At 35.8% G+C, this 25,316-nt stretch overlaps 1 protein-coding gene and 1 pseudogene across 3 annotated transcripts in view; one reads left to right on the forward strand and one right to left on the reverse strand.

Moving 5' to 3' along the window:
• The window catches only part of PPP2R3B (protein phosphatase 2 regulatory subunit B''beta), a 129,980-nt gene that overhangs the window by 37,602 nt on the left and 67,062 nt on the right, over positions 1-25,316 (forward strand). For all 3 annotated transcript variants that reach the window (XM_074213684.1, XM_074213685.1, XM_074213686.1), the window contains exons 2-4: positions 19,504-19,689; positions 23,756-23,859; positions 24,183-24,285. In XM_074213684.1, the coding sequence (XP_074069785.1) occupies positions 19,504-19,689; positions 23,756-23,859; positions 24,183-24,285 (393 nt within the window). The remainder of the gene's footprint in view (positions 1-19,503; positions 19,690-23,755; positions 23,860-24,182; positions 24,286-25,316) is intronic.
• On the reverse strand, positions 11,141-15,661 carry LOC141506697 (cyclin-dependent kinases regulatory subunit 2 pseudogene; annotated as a pseudogene).

Below are 25,316 nucleotides of genomic sequence, written 5' to 3' on the forward strand. Positions count from 1 at the left end.
CTAGGCAATTTAGCTCGAGAAAGGATCTCAGTGTCTGGTATCTTCTGTCAGGTGATCTTCAGAATCTTCCTAAAACAATTTAAATGGAAGAGATCCCTGACATGGTATGGATAGACCAGGTTTCACAGGCATATAGCAAGAGGTCAGCACAGTGGCTCTTTAGACTTTCACTTTGATAGTCAGCCTAATAATACCTCTTCCATATTTTCTTTTGGAGCCTCCCAAATACTGAGCTGGCTCTGGCAATGTGAATGTTAATCTCATTGTTAAATGTGTACCTCCTTGGAAAGGACACTGCCAAGGTAAGAGAACTTGTCCACAGTACTCAGAACTTCTCCATTTGCTGTAATTGATTTCACATATGGATAGTGTGGTTCTGGCTGATGGAGCACCTATGTTTTCTTGGTGTAAATTGTTAGCACAAGCAGCAAAGAATCAATCCGTACTTTGTTACATCTCAGCTTTAGAGGCTGCGATAGTCATCTGCAAACAGAAGATCATGCACCAACACTTCCTCCACTTTAGTCTTTTCAAGTTAAAGAATTTTCCATCAGTGCAGTAGCTGACCTTGAGGCCATGTTCATTCTCATTGAAGGCATTTGATAGCATGACTGAAAACATCATGCAAAGTATGCAAGCAAGGATACATCATTGTTTTACTCTCTTGGTGATTGGGAAAGCTCAAGAGCATTATCCACCATAAAGAACCTGGGTTAAGCATGATGTCATAATATTGATGTACAATATGAACTTCTCTGAGCAACCAAATTTTGACATAATTTTTTATAAACCCTCATAATTGGTCTTAGTCAGATCTACAAATGTTGTATACAGACAATAGTAATAGGGAAGTAAGGAAGAGGTGAGCATCCTGAGGGAAAGATGAGTTTAGATTTGGGTATGGGAAGTTTAAAATGTTTATAGGACATTTAGTTCAAGATCTATAGGCAGTGGAGTACAGGAGACTGGAGGGCAGGAAAGGGGCTAAGGTTGACAAGTAGATCTGAGAATCATCTGCATAGATACAATGAATCCACGGGAATTGTTGGGATCACCAGGTGAAATAGCTTAGAACAGAAGAGGAGAAAGCCCAGCACATCCATGTATAGTAGACATAGCATGGATGAAGATATAGCAGAAGCACCAGAAGAGAGAAGTCAGGTATGAGAATCAGAAGAGAGCAGTGTCACAGAATGCTAGAGAGAGTATCAATTGGTTTGTCATTGAATAAACGTGTCTGCTCTAGTCCTAACATTTTGATAAGCTCTGGGGACAGTCCCTACTTTCAAGGAGTTCAGTATAATGAGGGAGACAACTTGCAGATACCTAGAACAAACAAGGCATATATAGGATATAATTGAAATAATCAAAAGGGGGAAGGCACTAAAATTAAAGAAGGGTCAAGAAAGGCTTCCTATGGATGGATGGGATTTTGGTTGGAACTTGAAGGAAATCAGGGAAGCCAGGAAGGTAAAGAGCATACTATATAGAAGGAATAGCCAGAGTCAGGAGATGGAATGTCTTGATCAAGACAGCGTCACTGGATTGCAAAGAAGGAGGTGATTGACAGTGTTAATGGCTTCATAGAGATCTTAAATGATAAGAACTGAGAAAAAGCCATTATATTTGTCAGTTAAAAGATCATTAGTAAGTTTGAAGAGGTCAGGTTTGATGATAAGGTTGGAAGTGAGACTAGAGAGAGTTCATTATTGTTATATAAAAAGATAATTTTCAATATTCATTTTCTGTTACATTTTCTCCCTCCCACCCTTTCCTTGCCCCACCCTAGGAAGACAAGTAAATCTGATAAAGGTTATACATGCACAATTCTGGTATACATATTTCCAAATTAGTCATGCTGTGAAAGAAGAACCAGAACAAAAAAGGAAAAACTATGAGAAGGAAAAAACAAGACATATATTCAGATTCCATCGTCCTTTCTCGAATTGTCTTTGCTTACTGTAGTGCTGAGAAGAGCTAAGTAATATCATAGTTGATTATTGTACAATGTTCTCCTAGTTCTGCTCTCTTTGTTCAGCATCAGTTCTTGCAAGTCTTTCCAGATTTTTCTGAAATCTGTCTGTTCGTTTCTGTTTTTTTCTTTTTGGTTTTTGCAAGACAATGGGGTTAAGTGACTTACCCAGGGTCACATAGCTAGGTAATTATTAAGTGTCTGAGGTCGGATTTGAACTCAGGTCCTCTTAACTCCAGGACCAGTATTCTATCCACTGCCAAATCTAGCTGACCCCAACTCATCATTTCTTAGAGAACAATAATATTCCATTACATACATATACCATAAATTGTTTCAGCCATTCCCATGTACATGTGGATCTTTTCCCTTTTTATGTTTTCTTTGAAATAGAGACCTAGTAATGGTATTGCTGGATTTAAAGAATATATACAGTTTTATTGCCCTTTGAGCATAATTCCAAATTGTTCTCCAGAATGGTTAGATCATTTCACAACTCCAGGTACAGTGTAATAGTGTCCCAGTTTTTCCGCATCCCCTCTAACTTTTATCATTTCCCTATTCTGTCATATTAGTCAATCTGATAGATGTGAGACAGTACCTTAGCATTGTTTTAATTTGTATTTCTCTAATCAATAGTGGCTTAGAGCATTTTTTCAAATGACTATGGCTTTAATTTCTTCATCTGAAAACTGTTCATATCCTTTGATTGTATTGGTTATGTTTATGCAAAATCTTTTCAATTTTATGTAATCAAAATTATCTATTTTGCATTTTTCTATTTCTTCTTTGGACATAAATTCTTCTCACCATATATCTGACAGATAAATCATTTCTTGCACTTCTAATTGGCTTAAAGTATCACCCTTTATGTCTAATGGGTATCCTGTATCCATTTTGACCTTATCTTTGTATAGGGTATGTCTTTGTCTAGTTTCATACTGTTTTCTGATTTTTCCCAGCCGTTTTTTTGTCAGATAGTAATTTCTTTTTTTAAAATAATTAATTCATTTGTTTTTGAATTTTACAATTTTCCCCCTAATCTCACTTCCCCCACCCCTCACAGTCAGATTGATCTAAGTTGAATGTGTTGAGAGAGAAATCATATCCTTAAGGGGAAAAAATGTGATGGCAAAATTACATAATAAGATAACAGGTTTTTTCATTTTTTTTAATTTTAGAAAGGGTTTATTTATTTTGAGTTTTACAATTTTCCCCCTAATCTCGCTTCCCCCTCCCCATAGAAGGCAGTTTGCTAGTCTTTACATAATTCCCATAGTATGCATTGATCTCAGTTGAATGTGATGAGAGAAATCATATCCTTAAGGAAGAAACATGTAGTATGAGATATGGAAGAATTACATAATAAGACAACATTTTTTAAATTAAAGGTAATAGTCCTTGGTCTTTGTTCAAATTCCACAATTCTTTCTCAGGATACAGATGGCATTTTCCATCACAGATACCCCAGAATTGTGCCTGATTGTTGCCCTGTTAGTATAAGGAAGTTCATTAAGGTTGTTCATCATTCCCATGTTGTTGTTAGGCTGTACAATGTTCTGGTTCTGCTCATCTCACTCAGCATCAGTTCTTGCAAATCCTTCCAGGCTTCCCTGAATTCCCATCCCTCCTGGTTTCTAATAGAACAATAGTGTTCCATTACATCATTTTTTTTTTTTTTTTTTAGTCTTTGGTCTTTGTTTAAACTCCACATTTCTTCATCTGGATACAGATGGTATTCTCTATTGCAGATACCCCCAAATTGTCCCTGATTGTTGCACTGATGGATTGAGAAAGTCCATTAAGATTGATCATCAATCCCTTGTTGCTGTTAGGGTGTACATTGTTCTTCTGATTCTGCTAATCTCTCTCAGCATCAGTTCATGCAAATCCTTCCAGGTTTCTCTGAATTCCCATCCCTTCTGGTTTCTAATAGAACAATAGTTCTATTAGAACTAATAGTAGTTCTATAGCATGCATATATATACCACGATTTGTTCATCCATTCCCCAATTGATAGACATTCACCCAAGTTCCAATTCTTTGCCACCACAAACAAAGCTGCTATGAATATTTTTATGCAAGTGATGTTTTTACCCTTTTTCATGATCTCTTTAGGCTATAGACCTGGTAGTGGTATTGCTGGATCAAAGGGTATGCACATTTTTATACCCTTTGGGTGTAATTCCAAATTGCTCTCCAGAAAGATTGGATGAGTTCATAGCTCCACCAACAATGCATTAATGTCCCAGATTTCCCACATCACTTCCAACATTGATCATTGCCCTTTCTGGTCATATTGGCCGGGATGAGAGGTGTGAGGTGGTACCTCAGTGATACTTTAATTTGCATTTCTCTAATCAGTAATGATTTGGAGCAATTTTTCATTTAACTATGGATCTCTTTGATTTCCTCATCTGTAAATTGTCTCTGCATATCCTTTGAGCATTTGTCAACTGGGGAATGGCTTTTTTTCAAATAAATTTGACTCAGTTCTCTGTATATTTTAGAAATGAGTCCTTTGTTAGACATACTAGTTGTACTTATTTAGTGCCCTACCAATCAAAATTTCAAAAAAATTACTTTAATGAGTTAGAAAAAATTCTAAGTAAATTCTTATGGAGAAATAAAAAGTCAAATATTTCCAGAGATTTAATGAAAAAAAGTGCAAAAGAAGGTGATTTAGCCCTACCAGATCTAAAATTATATTATAAAGCATCAGTCATCAAAACTATAAGAAATAGAGTTGGTGGATCAGTGGAATAGACTAGGTGCAAAAGAGAGGGCAGATAATGATTATACTAATCTGCTGTTTGATAAACCCAAAGAGTCCAGCTTCTGGGATAAAAAACTCTCTCTTCAATTAAAAACTATTGGGAAAATAGGAAGCTAGTATGGTAGAAACTTGGATTAGACCAACATCTTACACCCTATACCAAGATAAGATTAAATGGGTATAGAATTTAGACATAAAAGACAATATTATAAAGGGAAGCAGTTTATGACCAAAGAAAAGGTGGAGAACATCATTCAAAGCAAACTAGATCATTTTGATTACATTAAATTAAAAAGCTTTTGCCCAGACAAAACCATTGTAACCAAGGTCAAAAGAAATGTAGTAAATTGGGAAACAATTCTTACAACTAGCAATTTTTTTTTTACTTTTTTTTTTTACAAGGCAGTGAATGGGATTAAGTGGCTTGCCCAAGGCCACACAGCTAGGTAATTATTAAGTGTCTGAGGCCATATTTGAACTCAGGTACTCCTGACTCCAGGGCCAGTGCTCTGCCACCTAACCACCCTACCAACAAGTATTTTTGACAAAGGACTCATTTCTAAAATATCCAGAGAACTGAGTCATTTAAAAAAAAAAGCCATTCACCAATTGACAAATGGTCAAAGGATATGCAAAGGCAATTTATAGATGAGGAAATCAAAGTGATCCATAATCATATTAAAAATTGTTCTAAATCACTAATTATTAGAGAAATGCAAATTAAAGCATCTCAGAGGTACCACCTCACATCTCTCAGACTGGCCAACATGACCAGGACAATGATCAATGTTGGAAGGGATGTAGGAAATCTGGGACACAGTAATTTCTTATCTCAGAAGCTGATGTCTTTAGGTTTATCAGACAGTTAGATTAATGTAGTTAGTTACTACTGTCTTGTAAACTTAATGTTTATCTAGTACAAAATAGTTTTGATAACTGCTGCTTTATAATACAGTTTTAGATCTAGTATATTCTTAATCATTTGTTCTTCCAGATAAATTGTGATTTTTTTATGACCTCTTATGAAATAATTTTTGGTAGTTTGATTGGTATGGCATTGAATACTTAGATTAATTTAGGTAAAATTGTCATTTTTATTATATTAGCTCAGCCTGCCTATGAGCAATTGATATTTTTCTAGTTGTTTAGATCTGACTAAAGGTGACTAAAGAATTGTATTCATATAGTTCATGGGCTTGCCTTGGTATGTGTACTCCCAAATATTTTATGTTATCTGTACTTATTTTGAGTGGAATTTCTCTATCTCTTGCTGTAGGACTTTATTGGTAATATTTAGAAATGCTGATAATTTTTGTGAATATATTTTATATTCTGTAATTTTGTTAAAGTTAAAGTTTTGTTTCAAATGATTTTTAGTTGATTCTCAAAGTATCCATTATATTATCTGCAAAGAGTGATAGCTTTGTTTTTACTTTGTGTATTCTAATTCCTTCAATTTTTTCTTCTCATTTTAAAGTTAACATTTTTTTTAGGTTTTTTTTTTTGCAAGGCAAATGGGATTAAGTGCTTGCCCAAGGCCACACAGCTAGGTAATTATTAAGTGTTTGATACCAGATTTGAACCCAGGTACCCTTGACTCCAAGGCCAGTGCTTCATTCACTACACCACCTAGCCACCCCTTAAAGTTAACATTTCTAGTACAATATTGAATATATGGTGATAATAGGCATTCTTGTTTCACACCTGATCTTATCAGGAAATCTTCTAGCTTCTAGCCTTATTACATAATGCTTGCTGGTGGTTTTAAATAGATATGGCATATCATTTTAAGGAAAACTCCATTTATTCCTATGTTCACTAATATTTTTTTTCTTATTTTAGTTTTTGCAAGGCAATGGGGTTAAGTGGCTTGCCAGTGTCTGAGGCTGGATTTGAACTCAGATACTCCTGACTCCAGAGCTGGTGCTCTATCCACTGCACCACCTAGCCGCCCCATGCTAATATTTTTTTTTGTTTTTTACTAATATTTTTAATAGGAATGGGTGCTGTAGCTTGTCGAAGACATTTTCAGCATCTATTGAGGTAATCATAGGATTTCTGTTAGTTTTGTTGTTGATTATGATCAAATATGCATATTATTTTTTTAATATTGAATCAACCAGCATTCCTAGTATGAATACCACCTGTATAAATTGCTATAATCTCATTGCTAATATTGTATAACTTTTTGCATCAATATTCATAGAGAATTTGGACTATAATTTTCTTTCTCAGTTTTGCCTCTTCCTAGTTTAGCTATCAGTACAATATTTGTGTCATAAAAGGAATTTGGTTGAATTCCTTCTTTGCCTATTGTACTGCTATTTACCTATGTACTATTAGAATTAATTGTTCTTTAAATATTTTGGTAGAATTCACTTGTGAATTCATCTGACCTTGGAGAATTTCTTAGAAAATTGATGACTTGTTCAATTTCTTTTTCTGAAATGAGATTATTTTATTTCCTCTTCTCTTAATCTGAACAATTACATTTTTAAAAATATTCATCCATTTCACTGAGATTGTCAGATTTATTGACATATTGTTGGACAAAATTTGGTGGTGAATTCACCCTTTTCATTTTTAATACTGCTAATTTTTTTTTTAGGTTTTTGCAAGGCAAATGGGGTTAAGTGGTTTGCCCAAGGCCACACAGCTAGGTGATTATTAAGTGTCTGAGACCGGATTTGAACCCAGGTACTCCTGACTCCAGGGCTGGTGCTTTATCCACTGCGCCACCTAGCTACCCCAGTTTTCTTTCTTAATCAAATTAACCAAAGGTTTATTTATTTTTTCATAAAATCAACTCTTAGAGAAGGATTACTTTTTCATTTGAAAAGTATGAAAGGAAAGACCAGTAGATGGCATCTCAGTGATAAAGTAAGGAAGGGGGGCGGAGGAACCTTTTGTGAATGGCCTTAATTTTCTCAGTGAAATAAAAGACAAGGTTCTCAGCTGAGAGGGTAAGCAGAGTGAGCTATGGAAGGTTCAAGGGACAAAAAACTTTGGAGAAGCCTATGTTAAGTGGCCAGATATTTAAGGAAATGTAAAAGAATTCCCTTGCCTCAGTGAGGATCCTAAATACAGAGTTCAGTTTGTATAGCTTCACTCAGCAACATTAAAGTTGGAACAAAATTGCAAATGGTGAGAGTAATCCGAACTTTGACTTTGACAGAGTGAGATTGGAAAGAGAAGAGAATAGTGTGAAGTTTTTAACTATTTCATCAAAGGGTTAAGATGAGAGGAAAGAGAGTGCATGAAAGATGACTTGGGAAAGAACTGAGAGGTGGAAATTGAAGGTTTAGGTGAGAACAAAGAATAGGGTTTGGGGTGGGAAAACAGATGAAAATACAGTGGGTTATGATAAGGAATTTTATTCATTATAAAATTTGTGTTTTCTAAAATCTAGACATTTCTAGTCCCCATAGTCCATTTAGTCCATTAAGAAAAGCAAATGCTCTCCAGGAAGTTACATAAGAGCTTTTCCAAAACAAAAACAAAACCCTCCCAAAACCCAGAAGACCTTAGAGACATCTTGAAGTTCACATACAGCATGAAGACTCCAATCTCACTCATTCTATTGCCTTAGATTTCTTTGCATTATTGCAGTGTTTATCAGCTAGGTAATTATTAAGTTTCTGAGGCTGGATTTGAACTCAGGTCCTCCTGACTCCAGGAGCTCTATCCACTGTGCCACCTTTCATTAGTGTCTAGGTTTGCATTCTTCCTCTTTTGCTATTGTTCTATGACTAAGATTATTCCTCACTTATTTTGTAGTGTGTTTAACTTTTTTTCTTTATACCTATAGTATTGACATCTGTACCTTTTTTGGAGGTGGGTTTATATTTTTAGTTTTATTATCAAAATGGAAGGAAGGGGTTCTAAATCTGGCCCTTCTTTTTCCTCCTTTTTTCTCTATTCTGGGTTATAACTATATATCATATCACATTCATAAATAAATGTAAAATATTGGCTGAAATAAAATTTCTTAACTTAACAATTTATCTCATTCCCATCCTCTTTAAAGAATCAATGATCTTTTAAGGTACATTCTATTTGTTAACATTCTATGATTCTGCCAGGCATGGTGGCAAACTCCCTGTAATCCTACTACTTGGAGAATCTCAAGTCTTGTGGATTCCTTGAGTTTGAAAATTATGGGCTAAAGCAGTTGGGGTGAAGTCCAATACTGAGGCCTTGGAACCTAAGGAGAAGCAAACTGAAAGGCATTGAAATTGGGTAAACTGCATTTACAGCTTGAGTTGAGATAGGGAGACACTCAATCTATCTCCCCCAATATCATTCTAATTAAATGTTATTCTTTCCTGGTTCTGGAGTGTTTTCTAATGTGCTTTATACCGAGGTGGTAATAAAAAAGAAACAAGATACCTTACTTCCCCATATAAAATACTCCCATGTAGAAGATACATCTTAATTTTGGTACCTGAAATTTGAAAAACAAAATGTGTTACATAAAGTTATTGAATTAAAGTTTTATTCATCATGAAATTCAAGGACCTTCTGCTCATAGCTTTCAGGCATCTTTTGGGCAACTCTGGTCCATGTTTGCATGCTTAGTCCATTTCATTTCATTAACCAGAAGCACCAATTGTGTCCTTTGAAATCAGTCATTTCTTTTTCATCAACAATTCTTCTTACTCCCTGCTGAACCATCTTTATGGACACAGGAATTCCACTTGCCCAATGCTCTTCAATTCCCCCTCTAAATCAGACCATTTTGCTGACTTGCCCGTCATGGCCTGCTCCAGTGTTTTCAGTAGGGTTTCTTCTTCCCATAGAGAGTCTCAGATTGTTTTTCTCAGTTGGAGGAGCACAAAACTTACTTTCAGCAGTACAATTTCCATTCACTTTTGCAAACTGGATCACTTCGGACTTGAATTCAGCTCTGTATGAAAATCTTTTCTGGGCAGAATGTGGCAAAATGGAACCTAATATACTGGTAACAAATGCAAAATGAGCGCACAGACAACAAGCACAAAAAAACAGGATATGCAAGTAAAAATAATCTACAAAACCATTGTATACACTCCCAGTTTTTAGACCCCAAATTTTTTGAAAGAGGATGCATCTCATTCATGGGGGAAATACGGTAGTTTCTAGATAGCTGAAGATATACCTTGATGTGACTTATCCTTCAATTTTGCAAATATCTATTAAGCACCTCCTGTGTACAAAGCCAGGGGATATAGTTATGAAATTACTTAGTCCTAGTTTTTAAAGACTTCACAGTCTAAATTGGCCAGTCCTTCTGTATATAATTGAGAAAACAATATATTGTTGACTCATATTTTTTACTAATTCTCCATAAAGGAAATTGAGGTAAATTTGAATTCATAAAGAAATAGAAGGGACAGCTAGGTGGTGCATTGGCTAGAGCAGAGCACCAGCCCTGGAATCAGGAGGACCTGATATTCAAATCCTGCCTCAGACACTTAATTACCTGCTGTGGAACTTTGGGCAAGTCACTTAACCCCATTGCCTTGCAAAAAAAAAGAAAAAGAAAGGAAAAAAGAAAGAAAGAAAGAAAGAAAGAAAGAAAGAAAGAAAGAAAGAAAGAAAGACAGACCCTCAAACTAAAGCATTAAAGTGAAATTAAAATTGATAAAAAAAATTTTTTAACTATTTTTCAGTATGCTGTGGTTGAATTTCATGACTAGTAAAAATAGATAATTCCAAACCTTTCACCACTTGATTTGCCCCATTTACCTTACCTTTAGGTAAATTTCTGGTAGCTCTTAAATCAATTAGTTAATTTTTGGGAGTTTCCAAATTGATATAGTAGAAGATTGCAAGAATGACGAATCATTAGATTATTCTCAGATTTCCCTAAACACTATTGCCTTGAGTACAGATTCTCAGTGGAACTTGTAGTGATATTTTAGACTTCATCTTGTAAAAGAATTTTAAATGGAATTTTCAGTTTTTGAATTAGGAAAAAACACTGCTGCATAAAGAACCAACTTTAACCATCTGTGTACTATGTCCTCTTTTTTTAAGAGATTGATTTTGACATATGAAATCTAAAAAAATTTGATACAACATAAATAACTTTGAAAACAAGCTTATTTATACCCAAACTTTGAGCAAACATTTTGACTATATAACAAATTTGAGGACAGAGTATAGGTATTTAATGGTACTGATATATAAACCTAAAAATCTTTTTGTTTACTTTAAGATCTTTTTTATTCTTGTTTTTCTGTGGCTGGAGGGTGGAATTATCCTAGTTCCTCACCTGGTTCCTTATTAGCTTCAATGAGTCCTAACAAGTAGGCATAATAAGCTTAAATTCAGAGAACCCATATATATATATGTATATATGTATATATACATATATATATATATATATATATATATAAAATCAGGGTACCTGTTCTTAGAGCCAATTATGTGATGAGTAACTGAATTGAATATCATATAATCATCATAAAGTACATTTATTGCCCAGGAAATATAATCAAAAAGAAATTCCAGTTCAATCTGCCGTATTTAGGAAATTAGCATGGAGATAGTGACTCAGTTGTGATATCATTGGTACAGAAACCTCCAGGTGAGGAAATCTCCAGGTTGACATTTTCCCTACATCTTGCAGTCTAGAAAGTTGCTGAGAGCACTGAGAGAGGGTAAGTGACTTGCCCAGGGTCATGCAGCCAATAAGTACATCAAATTAAGTGTGAGTGGCAGTAAATAAGCAAAGCATTTAGTAATTGGATGATTGCAATAAGGTAGTACAGAATTTTAATAGCTAATGCTTTCCCTAAGTTATTCTATAGCAATAGTAAATTATATATGATAAAAATGGTGTCTCAAATCCTGCCACCTGTGTCTTTAGTGCACAAAATAAAAACTTAGGTAAATTTTTTTTCCTTCAGAGTTGGAAATGGTTAAAGAATTCTGTGGTAGGACATTATAAATTACATGTATGTTTTCATCTAGAAGTTTGAAAGTTTATTAGTGAAACAGCAGCCATGTCACAGATATTTTGTGATTCAAGTTAACTTGCAGTTTCTTGTTGAATATATGGTCAGTTATATTATAATGCTTGTTTCAATAAAGTGAATTTGTTCCAACTCAGCTGATATATTAGGGAACATGTTGATTATAATGTGAATTTCAAATTTATTTATAACTATGTCTTCTGTGAGAATTAACAAGAGAACAGAAAATCACTTCACAATAACTAACCACAACCCTTCTGATTTCACTATTAAGTGTCATATTTATTATATATCTCCTGATGCAATTATCAGCTATGAACTAGGACAGGTTCCACTGACACCCCAACTTTCCACCTTGACCTAGGTCCTCAGCCCAGAGTTTTCATCTACTGAGGCTCCACTTCTCAACCAAATCTATGGGAACTGGTACAGCTTGAGCATCAACCTGGGTGGAGAATGCAACTTTCTTTTTTTTTTTACATGTAACATATGAACTTTATTAAACAAATATAATTCAAGGAGAAGTCAAATAGACACTTGTATTTAAGAGAAAATTGACTAGAGAAAAATTGTATCTTAAACATTGTAAAGCAGCCTACTTGAAGTGGCATTTAACTGAGCTCTGTTGCTGTGAAGAATACAGCTCATGCACAGGTATGGATGAATGATTTGTACATTTTTTTCAAGTATTCACTGAATACTACCATATATACATAGTTTGAAAAAAATTTAAGTGAAGAACCCAAATTTCATTTTTGTTGTTCTTTTGGAAGAGGTCTTCTAAAAAGCAGAATATGTGGTTCTGGTTCATGAATCATATAATGAACCCATCCGAGACTGCTGGACACCAAGTCTCCTCCATTCCTCTTCAGACATCAGATGGGTTTTTGGTACTTGTTTGGAAAGTTCTCTAGGTAACATAACATGCCGGTACTCATAGTGCTCGTCAAAGTATTTGTCCGAGTAGTAGATCTGCTTGTGGGCCATGCTGATGGCCATGCAGAGTGGCTTGGAGCTCTGCCAGCGACAAGCGGGAGCAGCGACGGCGCAGTGGGGGCACAGCGAGGGGCGCAGCCGGGGAGCCGAGGTGGCATCAGGAGCTCCAACTAACTCGAGAATGCAACTTTCATTGTAGTATTTTCCTGTTAACTAGTTGACATGCATAAACTCCTATCTTCTTTTAATGTGTAATTGACAAAATTTTTGAACCTTGTACCCCTAACCCCATTTTCCCCATAAGCCTTGTGCTTTTTATTGTGCAATTTTACATAGTGAGATGCCTTTGGGGGAATCAAGCTAGATGAAGCTATTACCTACATTATAGCAGAACTGACTGTATTGTATATGATTGTATAACTTACAGCAAATGTTTATCTGTAAGCAAAATAGGCTCAAGATTTAGGTTTCTTACATAAGAGGACTAATATCTCACCATAAACAAGGAATTTTTAAAGAATCTTTTTTTCAGCCCCTTGGATTTTAGCACTCAAAGTTTTCGTAATTATCTGTTGTGTACATGTGTTACCCCTAATAACTGACATATCATTTCAGAGTTTGCAAAGTACTTTATGTGCGTTATAACATTTGAGCCTCATTAGAAAACCCTGTTGGATGTTATCCCTGTTTTATAGCTAAGAGGCTCAGAGACGGTAGTGACTGTCCATGGTTACCTAACTCTTAGTGCACTATCTGAAGACTAAGTCTTCAAAAAATATCCTATAATGTACTGCAATTCCAGAGATTAAAGAATTTTGGAAGCATTTGAAACAGATTTATAAAGACCTGATAACAATATAAGATGTACTTTCTACTTTGTATGAAGTTAGTTCCTGGTTCAGACAAAGCTAGCACATGATGTCTTCCAGACTTTTTCATCAGAATTGTAGACCCCAATACAGATTTTTCATAGACCTCCACTTTTAGTGATTACCTTTGAACACAGGTGAACTTTGTGACCCATTTTAGGTCAGACTATTACTGAGTCTTTTCTGTCTTTTGGAAAATAATCCCTATCCCACAGTTTTGAGGGTTTCTTAGAAAAGCTCAAGGAGAATTGAGAATTCCCCTTCCCTACACACATACCTTATAGGCAGTTGCTATTTATCAAATTGGCAGTCATGCAACAATAGTGGCACTGGTAGATTATACCAGTTCCTTCTGAACCCTAAGTCAGGACATGTCATAAAATATCCTTGCCCTAAGGAGCACTTTTTTGAAAGCTTAACTATATATTCATGAGGAATTAGCCTAGATGAAGCTATTACTTTACTTCTACTTATCCAGTATTTCATGTACTTTTTGAATCCTATGTTTGGGCATATACATAGTTGTCAGGGTTTCTCCAGTATGATGAATACTCAGTAGATGAATTAGCCTCCTTTCATTAAACTAGAAGCTTTGAAACTAATAAATATGAACCAGATCTAATTAGTATTCCAACAATGAGGACAAATCAAAATGCTTTGGGGCCCAAATGTCCATCCTTCAGAATATTATTGATTAATCATTTAGTATCCATTGTGCCTTCTTTGTGTCCAATGGTATCCTAGGAGCTGGAGAAACATGGTCATTAGAACAATTTAGAGTACTGAAGGAACTTACCTTTAAGTTTAGGAGACAACAAAAATATCAACATGTAGAATATATATATGTAATAAGTTAGAGAGAATTAGTAAAAAATAAATGAGGAGGGGCAGTTAGAGTGCCAGGCCTGGAGTCAAGAATGTTTGTGAATTCAAATGTAGTGTCTGAACACTTGCTGTGTGATCTTGGGGAAGTAATTTCACTTGGTTTGCCTCAGTTTCCTCATCTGTAAAGTGAACTCGAGAAGGAAGTAACAAACCATTGTAGTATTTCTGCAAAGAAAACCCCAAATGGGACTACAAAGAATTTGACATTAGTTAAAAACAATCTTTGAGAGAGAGGTCCTAGGGATTGAGGGTAGACTTCATGTAAGAGGTATTACTTAAGATGTACCTTGAAGGATGGAAGATATTCTGTGAGGTGAAAGCATTTTAGAGGGAGGCATTCTAGATATGAGATAGAGAAATGGGAGATGTGGTATTGTGTATCAGCAACAGAGAGAAGGCTAGTTAGAACTAAATTGCAGAGTGTGGGAAAGGGAATGATGTTCAACAAATGTGTTCAAAAATGTTCAAAGATAAATTTTTACCAAGAATAGGTTAGGCCCAGATTGTCAAGAGCGTTTTTTTCTTTTTTTTAAATTTAATATTCTCATTTTGTACAAATAATGTTTTTTCAACATTAATAAAATATTCTTGTTTAAGAGTAAACGAAATACCCCCCTCCCCCCATAAATATAGACTTGCTTGAGTGATAAAATAAAGAGGAGAGAAAAAAATTAAAATTAAAAAAATAATAGTAATAATGTAGGTATGGCCAGGTGGCATAATGGACGGAGCACCAGCCCTGGAGCCATGAGCACCTGAGCCCACATCTGGCCCCATAACAATCACCCAGCCATGTGACATGCAAGCCACCCGAACCCGACTGCCCTGCAAAAACCAAAAAAGAAAAAAAAAGACCCAAAATAAAATAAAATAGTAATAATAGTCGGGGTGGCTGGGTGGCGGACAGAGCATCAGCCCTTGAACCAGGAGCACCTGGGTCCAAATCCGGCCTCAGACACCCAACGATCACCCTGCTATGCAGCCCCAGGCAGGCCACCCAGCCCCATCTGCCCTGCACCCCCTCCCAAAATAATAATAATAAAAAATGTGCTTGAGTCTTTGTTCCAACACCAACAACTCTTTCATGGGTGGATCACATTCTTTATGATAAGTCCATGGCAAAAGTTACTTCCATATTTTTCCACCATTGCCATTGCTGATCGCAACTCCCTCCTTTCGTATTTCTCTACTACCATGTACTATGTTTTCTCTCTCCTTTCACTCTGACTCTGCTGTAGGGTAGCTGAGTGGCGCAGCAGACAGATCCCTGGTCCTGGGGCCAAGAGGCTCTGAGCCCCCATACCACCCCTTAGGCCCAGCATCCACCCAGCCCTATGGTCCCGGATAGGCCATCCAATCCTAGCCCCTTGCAAGAAGTAAAAAAAGAAAATATGTTATATCTGACCACTCTCCCACCATAGTCCATCCTCTCCTCCTTCATTCACATCCCCAACCCTTCCCCCATCCCCCCTCCTTCTTACTCCAGATGTCTATACCCCATTGAGTATATATGCTGTTTCCTCTCCTAGCCACCTCTGATGAGAGCCAAGATTCCCTCATTCCCCCTTGCCTTCCCCCCTTCCATATCATTGCAATAGCTCATTATAATAAAGAAAAATCTTATTATATGAAATATCTTGGCCTATTCCCCCTCTCCTTTTTCTTTCTCCCATTACATTTCCTTTTTTTCTATTGACTCCATTTTTACACCATATTTTATCTTCAAATTCAGCTTTCTCCTGTGCTTCAACTATAAAAGCTCCCTCTGCCTGCTCTATTAACTGAGAAGGTTCATATGAGTGTTATTGGTGTCATTTTTCTATGAAGGAGTACATGCAGTTCATTATCAAGTCCCTCATATTTTCCCGTTCTCCTCCACTCTCTATGCTTCACCTGAGTCATGTATCTGAAGATCAAACCTTCTGTTCAGCTCTGGCCATTCCAACAGGAACATTTGAAATTCCCTTGGTTCATTGAAAGTTCATCTTTTTCCCTGAAAGAGGACATTCAGCCTTGCTGGGTAGTTGATTCTCGGTTGCATTCTAAGCTCTTTTGCCCTCCAGTATATTATATTCCAAGCCCTACGAGCTTCCAATGTAGTTGCTGCTAAGTCCTGTGTGATCCTGACTGCAGCTCCACAATATTTGAACTGTGTCCTTCTGGCTGCTTGTAATATTTTCTCTTTGACTTGGGAGTTCTGGAACTTGGCTATAATATTCCTAGGGGTTGGTTTTTTGGGATCTCTTTCTTGGGGAGATTGGTGGATTCTCTCCATTTCTATTTTGCCCTCTGCTTCTAGAATATCAGGGCAATTTTCCTGTAGTAATTCTTTGAAAATGATGTCAAGGCTCTTTTCTTGCTCATGACTTTCAGGTATTCCAATAATTTTTTTTTAGTTTTTTTTGCAAGGCAAACGGGGTTAAGTGGCTTGGCCAAGGTCACACAGCTAGGTAATTATTAAGTGTCTGAGACTGGATTTGAACCCAGGTACTCCTGACTCCAGGGCTGGTGCTTTATCCACTGCGCCACCTAGCTGCCCCTATTCCAATAATTTTTAAATTATCTTTCCTAAGTCTGTTTTCCATATCAGTTGTTTTTTTCAATGAGATATTTCACATTTTCTTCTAATTTCTCATTTTTTTGGTTTTGAAGTATTGATTCCTAATTTCTGGTAAATTCATCAATCTCCCTGAATTCTATTCTTTGTCTGAAGGATTTGTTTTCCTCAGAGAGTTTTCTTATCTCTTTTTCCATCTGGCCAATTTTGCTTTTTAAAGCATTCTTCTCCTCAATAACTTTGAACTGTTTTATCCATTTGACCCAAGCTGGTTTTTAGCATGCTATTTTCTTTAGCATTTTTTTGGATTTCCTTGACTAGGCTGCTGACTTCGTTTTCATGTTTTTCCTGCATGTCTCTCATTTCTTTTCCCAGTTTTTCTTCTAACTCCTTCATTTGATTTTCAAAGTCTTTTTTGAGCTCTGTCGTAGCCTGAGCCCAATTTCTGTTTTTCTTGGAGTCTTTAGATGCAGGAGCTTCTGCTTCCTCATCTTCAGACTGAATATTTTGATCCTTCTTGGGCTCATGTGCAAAATATTTCTCAATGGTGTTCTTTTTTTCTCTGCTTGCTCATTTTCCCAGCCTAAGCCTGTTTTTGGGGTGCTTTCTGAGCTTTTGGGACACTCCCACAAGGGTCGAAGTGTGTGAGGCTGTCCTCTATCTTGGTCTGTGAATGACCATATGCACCCCCCTCTACCTTGGGGCTGTGGTGGGGGGTGGCTGCTGTTCTATGGGGGGTCCTAGACTGGGATCAGGATCTGAATGTGGTCAGAGTTAGGCAGTCTCTCTTCACTCCCCTCCCTAGGTTCAATGGACTCATGCCCTGGGGGCTCCTGCTTACAGTCTCTGCCTGCTTCTTTTCCTGGTACTGGGCTGTGCTGGCCAAGCTGCTCTCTGTATGCCTTGAGGGCTGGGCTTCATGTGTTCGCTCTGGCAGAGGTCCCCCGCTGTTTCCCCAATTTCTGCCTGGTGCTCCCTGGGGTGTAGCTTAGGAAACTACCCAGCTGCTGTGAGCTGTGGCTCCCAGCAGCCCTGGGGCTGCCTCCGGGAGGCTGAAATTCTTTCGCTCTGGCGGGCCGCCCCTCCAACCCCGGGGAGCAGAGCCTTTCTGCTCTTTTCCAGGTAACCTTGAGTAGGAGAACTGCCTCACTGGGTCCCTCTGTGGGTTCTGTCTCTCAAAAATTTAGAGTCCTTAGCTTACAAGTTTTATAAGGGGGCTGCTAAGAAAGGATCTGTTCTTGTCGCCATCTTGGCTCCGCCCCTGTCAAGGGCTTTAAAAGGAAAATGAGCACCATGTATTTGATTCTAGAGTCAAGAGGAAACCAAAAGCCCTTTCCTTTTTTGGTACTGTTTTTTTGTTCAGTCATGACCCACTCTTTGTGACCCCCTGGTTCATAACACGACAGGGCCTGCTATCCTTCACTGTCTCACAGAATGCGTCACAGTTTAAGTTTGTTGTTTCCTGATACCGTCTATCCATCTCATCCTCTGCTGTCCCCTTTTCCATTTGCCTTGTCTTTCCCAACAAGTTCTTTCCCTATAAAACTTTCTGTTTCAGGCTAATTCTTTCTTTGTCATTCTCTCTCTGTAATAATCATTTTACCATTATCATCAATAAAAATTTCATGAATACAGACTATGTGTTAAATGCTTGCCATAATAAGATGCAACTCTTGTATTTGAAGCACTTTCAAAATTTAAGATGCAAATACAGTTACTGGAGAAGATGGAAAGGGACTATTCATTTCAGACAGAAATGTTAAAAGATATTCAAGGGTTGGGTGAGTATATAGGTAGTAGGCCTTTGAACTTGACAGGAGGTAATGGGGAACAGGTAAGAAAAGGAATAAATATTAAGTGCCTACCATGGGTCAGGCACCATACTAAGAAGCACATTATAAATTTTTCATTTGAGCCTCACAATACCCTGCTTGTTTTCTAGATCCATTTTGAAGAAGATACGAGGGTGCTCAAGTAGATCCTTCAGTCTTCATAAAATGGAAGGCGAAGTCATCTGTTGAAAATTGGGTGTGGAGATTTGAAATGAATGAAGGAAAGGATAATTGGGAGAGAGCTAGAAAAGGTTTTAGTCCATACTGAGCTTTCTCTACTATGAGAACCTTTAGCATTTGTTGTCTTATGACTTACTTTGTGTCAGTTACATAAGCTAATCCATTTTCAATAGTTTGTGTCTTGAAAATGTAGACTATCTTTTTCTGTTTTTATATTTCAAAGCACATAGCATAGTACCAGCATATTGTAACTGTTAAATTAGCATTAAATTGAATAAAATGTCTAGATGCCTCTTTAACTTGTCAGAATAAGTAAGGTTGACAAATGATAAATTGAAAATTTCTGTGAAAGAATACTTAGAAATCAGTGAATTGGTTTTAACAGAAATTTTATTTTCAAAGGAAAGAGGATTAAGTCAGGTCTTTTAAATGAGTTTAGTAAATGAGTTCACTGACAGCCTTATAGAGTAATGCTATGAAAGATATTTCATGTTTTCAAGTTGGGGTGTTCTTAATATGAATGTTTTTACTCTTTAGGTTCAGACAAAGAAAGAGGAATCTCTACCATCAGCAGTAAGCCAAAGCATTCCAACATTTTATTTTCCTAGAGGATGTCCAAAAGAAAAAGTGAATATAGATGCTATAATTACTAAGATAGAGAAGACTTTTTCTCAGTTTCCAAATGAGAGAGCAACTTTAGAAGATATGGGTAAAGTTGCAAAGGTAAGATTGTATAACTAGATAAAATGCTTATTACAATTTTCACCATTTCTTATTTTTCCTCTTTTTACCTAATATTGTATATTACAGTATTTATGAAAAAAGATGTTTCTAATTTTTAAAAATTTCCAATTTTTAAAATTCCTGTAAATATGAATTTTCATTCATTTTAGAAACATTGTTAAAAGTCTTGCTATGTGTAAATGCAAAGATAAACATGACAGTGCCCTAGATTAGTATGAGAAAATTTTAATTATATTCTTCATTTGTTTTCAGTACAAAACTAAAAGATAACTCTAGGGAAGAAGTATTAAGAATAGGATTATTATGTGTTATGGCATGACCAATGAAAATGGTGGTTATAAATATTTTTCTTATAACTAGATTTTTAAAAATATTTTCTTCTTGGAGAGAAGAAAAAATTTTTCCCCCAGTATTCTAGAAAATTCTTATATTCCAGAATAAAAGTTATAGGGAATCTTTTTTAAACACCACTATTTAGTAACAACATAAACATCAATTTAACTAACTCCAATACTAAGTTGTGAGAGATCACTAATGGGTACTGGATTCCATATAAAAGTCTGTATCTGAAATAAATACAATGAAAAAGAAATATTAATACCTGAAACCTGTCCCAACACAGTATAGAATTCATTTCCTATTGGCTTACAAAGAAGGTGAAGTTGATGAGAAAAGCAAAAATTTGACATGTTTCATAGAGTAGCATGTGCATGTGTGCTTAATATTTAAAAATAATTTTATGTATAAGCATATGAAGAAGAAAATTGAGGCCAACTTTTTTTTAAACTTTTGATATAATATTCTGAAAGAATAGTCAATTATTCTAGCACCTTTATGGTCATCCTAGATTGCTTCTACATATTATAACTTGAAATGCCTAAACTGATCAGGGAATGATATGAAACCTAGGTAAATGCCATTTCATTACCTTGGAGTTCGTTCAATCCACATCTATAGTTAGGACTGGATATGTTATGTAATAAGGTAAGTGTGGAGTATTCTCCTGAGATGCATTTACTATATGAATGGTTCTGTTGTTTTCCTCTAAAAGATGACCCCCCCCCACCTTAGCTGTGGGTTATCCTGGGATTTCAGAGTTCTTACGGATCAAAGTCTAGAGAGTTGGGTAGAGGGCAAAAACAGCCTAATGCCCTGAGACTATCTGATTCTCAGTACTTTGTGCTCCTTTTATGTACTTATTATATTTTAATTTGCTTTATTTGTCTGTGTTGTGTATATATATATGATGTCCCTACTAGACTGTAAACTCATTAGCACAAGGTACCTACTTATTTTTTGTTGAAAGAAATAGAGGCAGTAGAACTAAGCCAAACCTGCAGCTACATTTTCCTCAGAATGCTTAAGATGTAGAGGACAAAATCTAGGAAACACTGAAGCTTTTGGCACTTTTTGATAATTTCTTAGTAAATCCCATGTCACATAGTCATTCTTTCCTTTTATTATACATTATATTACATTTATTTATTTGTTTGTTTATTTATTTATTTAGTTTTAGGGTTTTTTTGCAAGGCAATGGGGTTAAGTGGCTTGCCCAAGGCCACACAGCTAGATAATTCTTAAGTGTCTGAGGCCGAATTTGAACTCAGGTACTCCTGACTCCAGGGCCAGTGCTCTATCCACTGTGTCACCTAGCCGCCCCCATTTATTTATTATATATCATATATATATATATCAATGTCCTTTCATAAATCTGCCAATTTGCCTTATGCATTGTGTCTTTTGAGCTTTTTCTTTAAATATTTCATAGATATTATTGCAACCCCATGGCAGTGTGGTTCAGTGGAAAGAACACTTGAATTTGGTGCCAAGGAACTGAGTTTGAGTCAATAATTCAATTATTAATCATTTTAATTTCTCTGGACTTGTCTTTTTTTTAAAAAAAAATTAGGTGGTTATCCTAGTTTCCTTTCAGTTCTTAACCTATGATGCCACGATCTGTTATTCTGATTTCTTTGTTCTCACCATGACCTCCATTCCCTCTGTTCCTCTATTCTTTACCTGGCTAAAACCCCTAGGCTGACTACACCTGTCTTTTCTCCCTCTTGATCTTTTGGTGAACCTGTCCAATTGGACACTGTTCTCTGATCTCTATCCCTTGCCAAACCCCATTGTTAGATTATTCCCACTATCTTCTTTGCTTCCCTTCATATACTACTGAAGAGGTGATCAGAGCCCTTACAGATGTTATCTGATCTCATCTGACCCTCATTGCTGCAATACACTCTTTGTAGTCTTTCATCAAGTTGATATTCCTCCACGGTGAGTGAGTATATTCCAAACCTCAGCTTCTTTCCTTTAGGTCACTTGTGCTCTTGGTTATTCTAGTATTGTGGTAATTTAGTAAACTGTAAATTTCTTGTGGCCTTTTTTCTTTCTTTTATCTTTAATCTCCTACTCTTAATACTTTTCTGTGCCATTGCCTTTTAGTAGGGATTTAAATTAATCAGCAAACATTTATTGTCTACCTTATTCCACATGCTGTGTTAAATGCTGGGGTGCTTTCATTTTTATCCCCAAAGAACTTTCATTTTATTGGGGGAAAAAAGCATGTAACTTGAATTATCAGAGGAGGAAGAGAAGTTATGGTGGCAGTGGTAGAGGTAGTAGTAGCAGCAGCAACCCCAGTGGTAGTAGTTGACATTTTACATAGAACTTTACTTACCTTATTTGATCTTCATTTACTTACTTGAACCAAATGCTATATGTATTACTATCTACATTTTAGAGAGGAGGAAGCTAAAGTGAGAGTGGGTCAAGTCACATAGCTAATAAAGAATAATAACAAAAATCACAATAGCTAACTCTTATAAAGTGCTTTGAGATTTGAAAACTGCATGCAAGTATTATCTCATTGGAAGCAGATTTTGAATCCAGGGCATCCTGATTCCAAGTTTAGAACTCAAAGCACTACTTTACACAAGTCTATAGTAGTCATCCAATTTGATAATTTTTTAGAAAATTTTTTCACATTGGAAAGGCATCAAATTTCCATATTGTTGGGAAAGCCAAAAAATAGCTGTAGTATCTATCAATAGACATACAGTTCAGTTATAAAACTCATAGCCATTTAAGTATCACAAAGAAAGTATTGGTGTTAAAATATATTTTTGGTTTGGTTTTTTTTTTTTTAGGTTTTTTGCAAGGCAAATGGGGTTAAGTGGCTTGCCCAAGGCCACACAGCTAGATAATTATTAAATGTCAGAGGCCAGATTTGAATTCAGGTACTCCTGACTCCAGGGTCGGTGTTCTATCCACTGTGCCACCTAGCCAGCCTGTTAAAAATATGTTGAGTTTTTTTGTGGTAAGGTGGAACTTGGGATTAAAAAAATCTTCTCAAATATACTACAACCTGCTCTTCTTTCAATTTTAGTACCAATTCATCTTTTCATCTTTGGTACTTATCTGAAATGGAGGATGTCAATGAACTACCTCAATAGGCTTGCCATTTAGTTTCCTGCATTGACCGATTGATATGCATTCTTCATCTTTTTGGTTTTGCCCCATGTGGATTTCTTATTCAGTATCTTTTGAATAGCTGCAGTTCTCATATTCTGGGTTTTGATGCTATTAACATCCTTTCTATGAATGATAGGAACATCTGAAGAAGTTCCCTATTTCCAGAGAATTACTTTTTCAGAACAACAGAAACAGCTTCTATTTAAATAATACTTTGTTTGCAAAACTCTCGATTTTCTTTTGAATTTTGCGCATTCTCCAAAACCATGACATACAATTTTAGTGAACATGTCTCCCTGCTTTATGCCTTATTTAATATTTAGAATTAAAAACAATTTAACGAATTGTCTCTAAAATTTCACTATGAAAGAATATTGTATTTGGTCCATTGCAGATGCCTTGTTAGAGAAAAACCTTTAAATCTTCAACCTATAATATTAAGTGAAAAGGAGTATATAGTTTATGTCAAATTACCATCAACCTGTGTAACATTTTATTTAATTGAAGTGATTTACCCACCATCTATTTGACTAAAATTTCAGTTGTATTCCCCATATTTTTTTAATAGGCCTGTGGATGTCCACTGTACTGGAAAGGGCCATTGTTTTATGGTTCTGGAGGAGAGCGAACTGGATATGTGTCTGTTCATAAGTTTATTGCAATGTGGAGAAAGTAAGTAGTTATTTTTGGTGACAGAGTGGTGGATTATTTCTTTAGAAGGGGAAATTAGTGATATATTTGGCTGAAAATTGACTATTTTTGAATGTACTGTTGCAGTGTAAATGTTATACATCTTCATTTAAACAACATAAAAGATTAATTAGTGATATCTTTTAATAGACTACTATTTATTTTATGTTCCCATTAACTGGAGATGTATTTTATATATCCTTTATAGGATTAGTAGGCACCTTGTTTTTCTTGTATTTATGAAAAGATGGGAATGATATTCTAGATTTGACCTATTCAATACCCTGCATTTTATCTATTTTTAGAATTCTTCAGAATTGCCATGATGATGCTGCAAAGTTCATTCATCTTTTAATGAATCCAGGATGCAACTATTTGGTGCAGGAAGACTTCATTCCATTTTTGCAAGTAAATTACATGAACATTTAAATTATAGCATTTTATATATTCTTTTGGGATCTCCTCTCATGTTTTTTATCAATTTATGTCAAAGAATTATAGGTATCATGTTTTTTATCAATTTATGTCAAAGAATTATAGGTATCAACAAAAAAAACATGATTATCTCAATACATGCAGAAAAAGCTTTTGGCAAAAAAAAATAGTACTCATCCCTACTTAAAACATTAGAAAGCATAGGAATAAATGGAGCTCTCCTTAAAATAATAAGTAGTGTGTATCTAAAACCATCAACAAGCATTATCTATAATAGGGATTTGCTTGAAACTTTCAAAGATTGGGGTGAAATAAGGATGTCCATTATCACCACTATTATTCAGTATTTTATTAGAAGTACTAGCTATGGCAGTAAAACACGACAAAGAAATTGAAGTAATTAGCATAGAAAATGAGGAAACAAAAACCACTCTTTGCTGACAACATGCTTTGTATACTTAGGAGAATCAACTAAAAACAAGTAGAAACAATCAATGACTTTAGCAAAGTTTCAGAATATAAAATAAACCCACATAATCATCATCAGTTCTTTCAAATAAAGTCCAGCAGGAAGGGACAGAAGGAGAAATTCACTTAAAATAATGCAGATAACTTCTAAAAGAGATGGAAGTACTATATAATTTTACTTGTCTCCTTTGTAATCTGTATGCAGACCAAGAAACAACAATTGGAACTGAATATGTAACAATTGATTGGTTTAAGTTTGGGAAAGGAGTATGACAAGGCTATTCATTGTTACCTTATTTATTTAACTTATGTGCAGAGTGCACATGCAAAATGTCAGACTAGATGAACCAAAGTCAGAATTAAGGTTGCTGATAGAGATAATCACGATCTTGGATATGCAGAGATGATACCACTCTGTTGCCAGAAAGTAAAAAGGAATTAAGAAACTTCATGATGAAGGAGAAAGTGAATAATGCAAAAGTTAACTTGAAGCTTAATGCTTAGAAAAACTAAGATCATGGCAATTGGTCCCATCA

The sequence above is a fragment of the Macrotis lagotis genome, chromosome 1, assembly GCF_037893015.1.
Source record: "Macrotis lagotis isolate mMagLag1 chromosome 1, bilby.v1.9.chrom.fasta, whole genome shotgun sequence".
Classification (NCBI taxonomy): domain Eukaryota; kingdom Metazoa; phylum Chordata; class Mammalia; order Peramelemorphia; family Peramelidae; genus Macrotis; species Macrotis lagotis.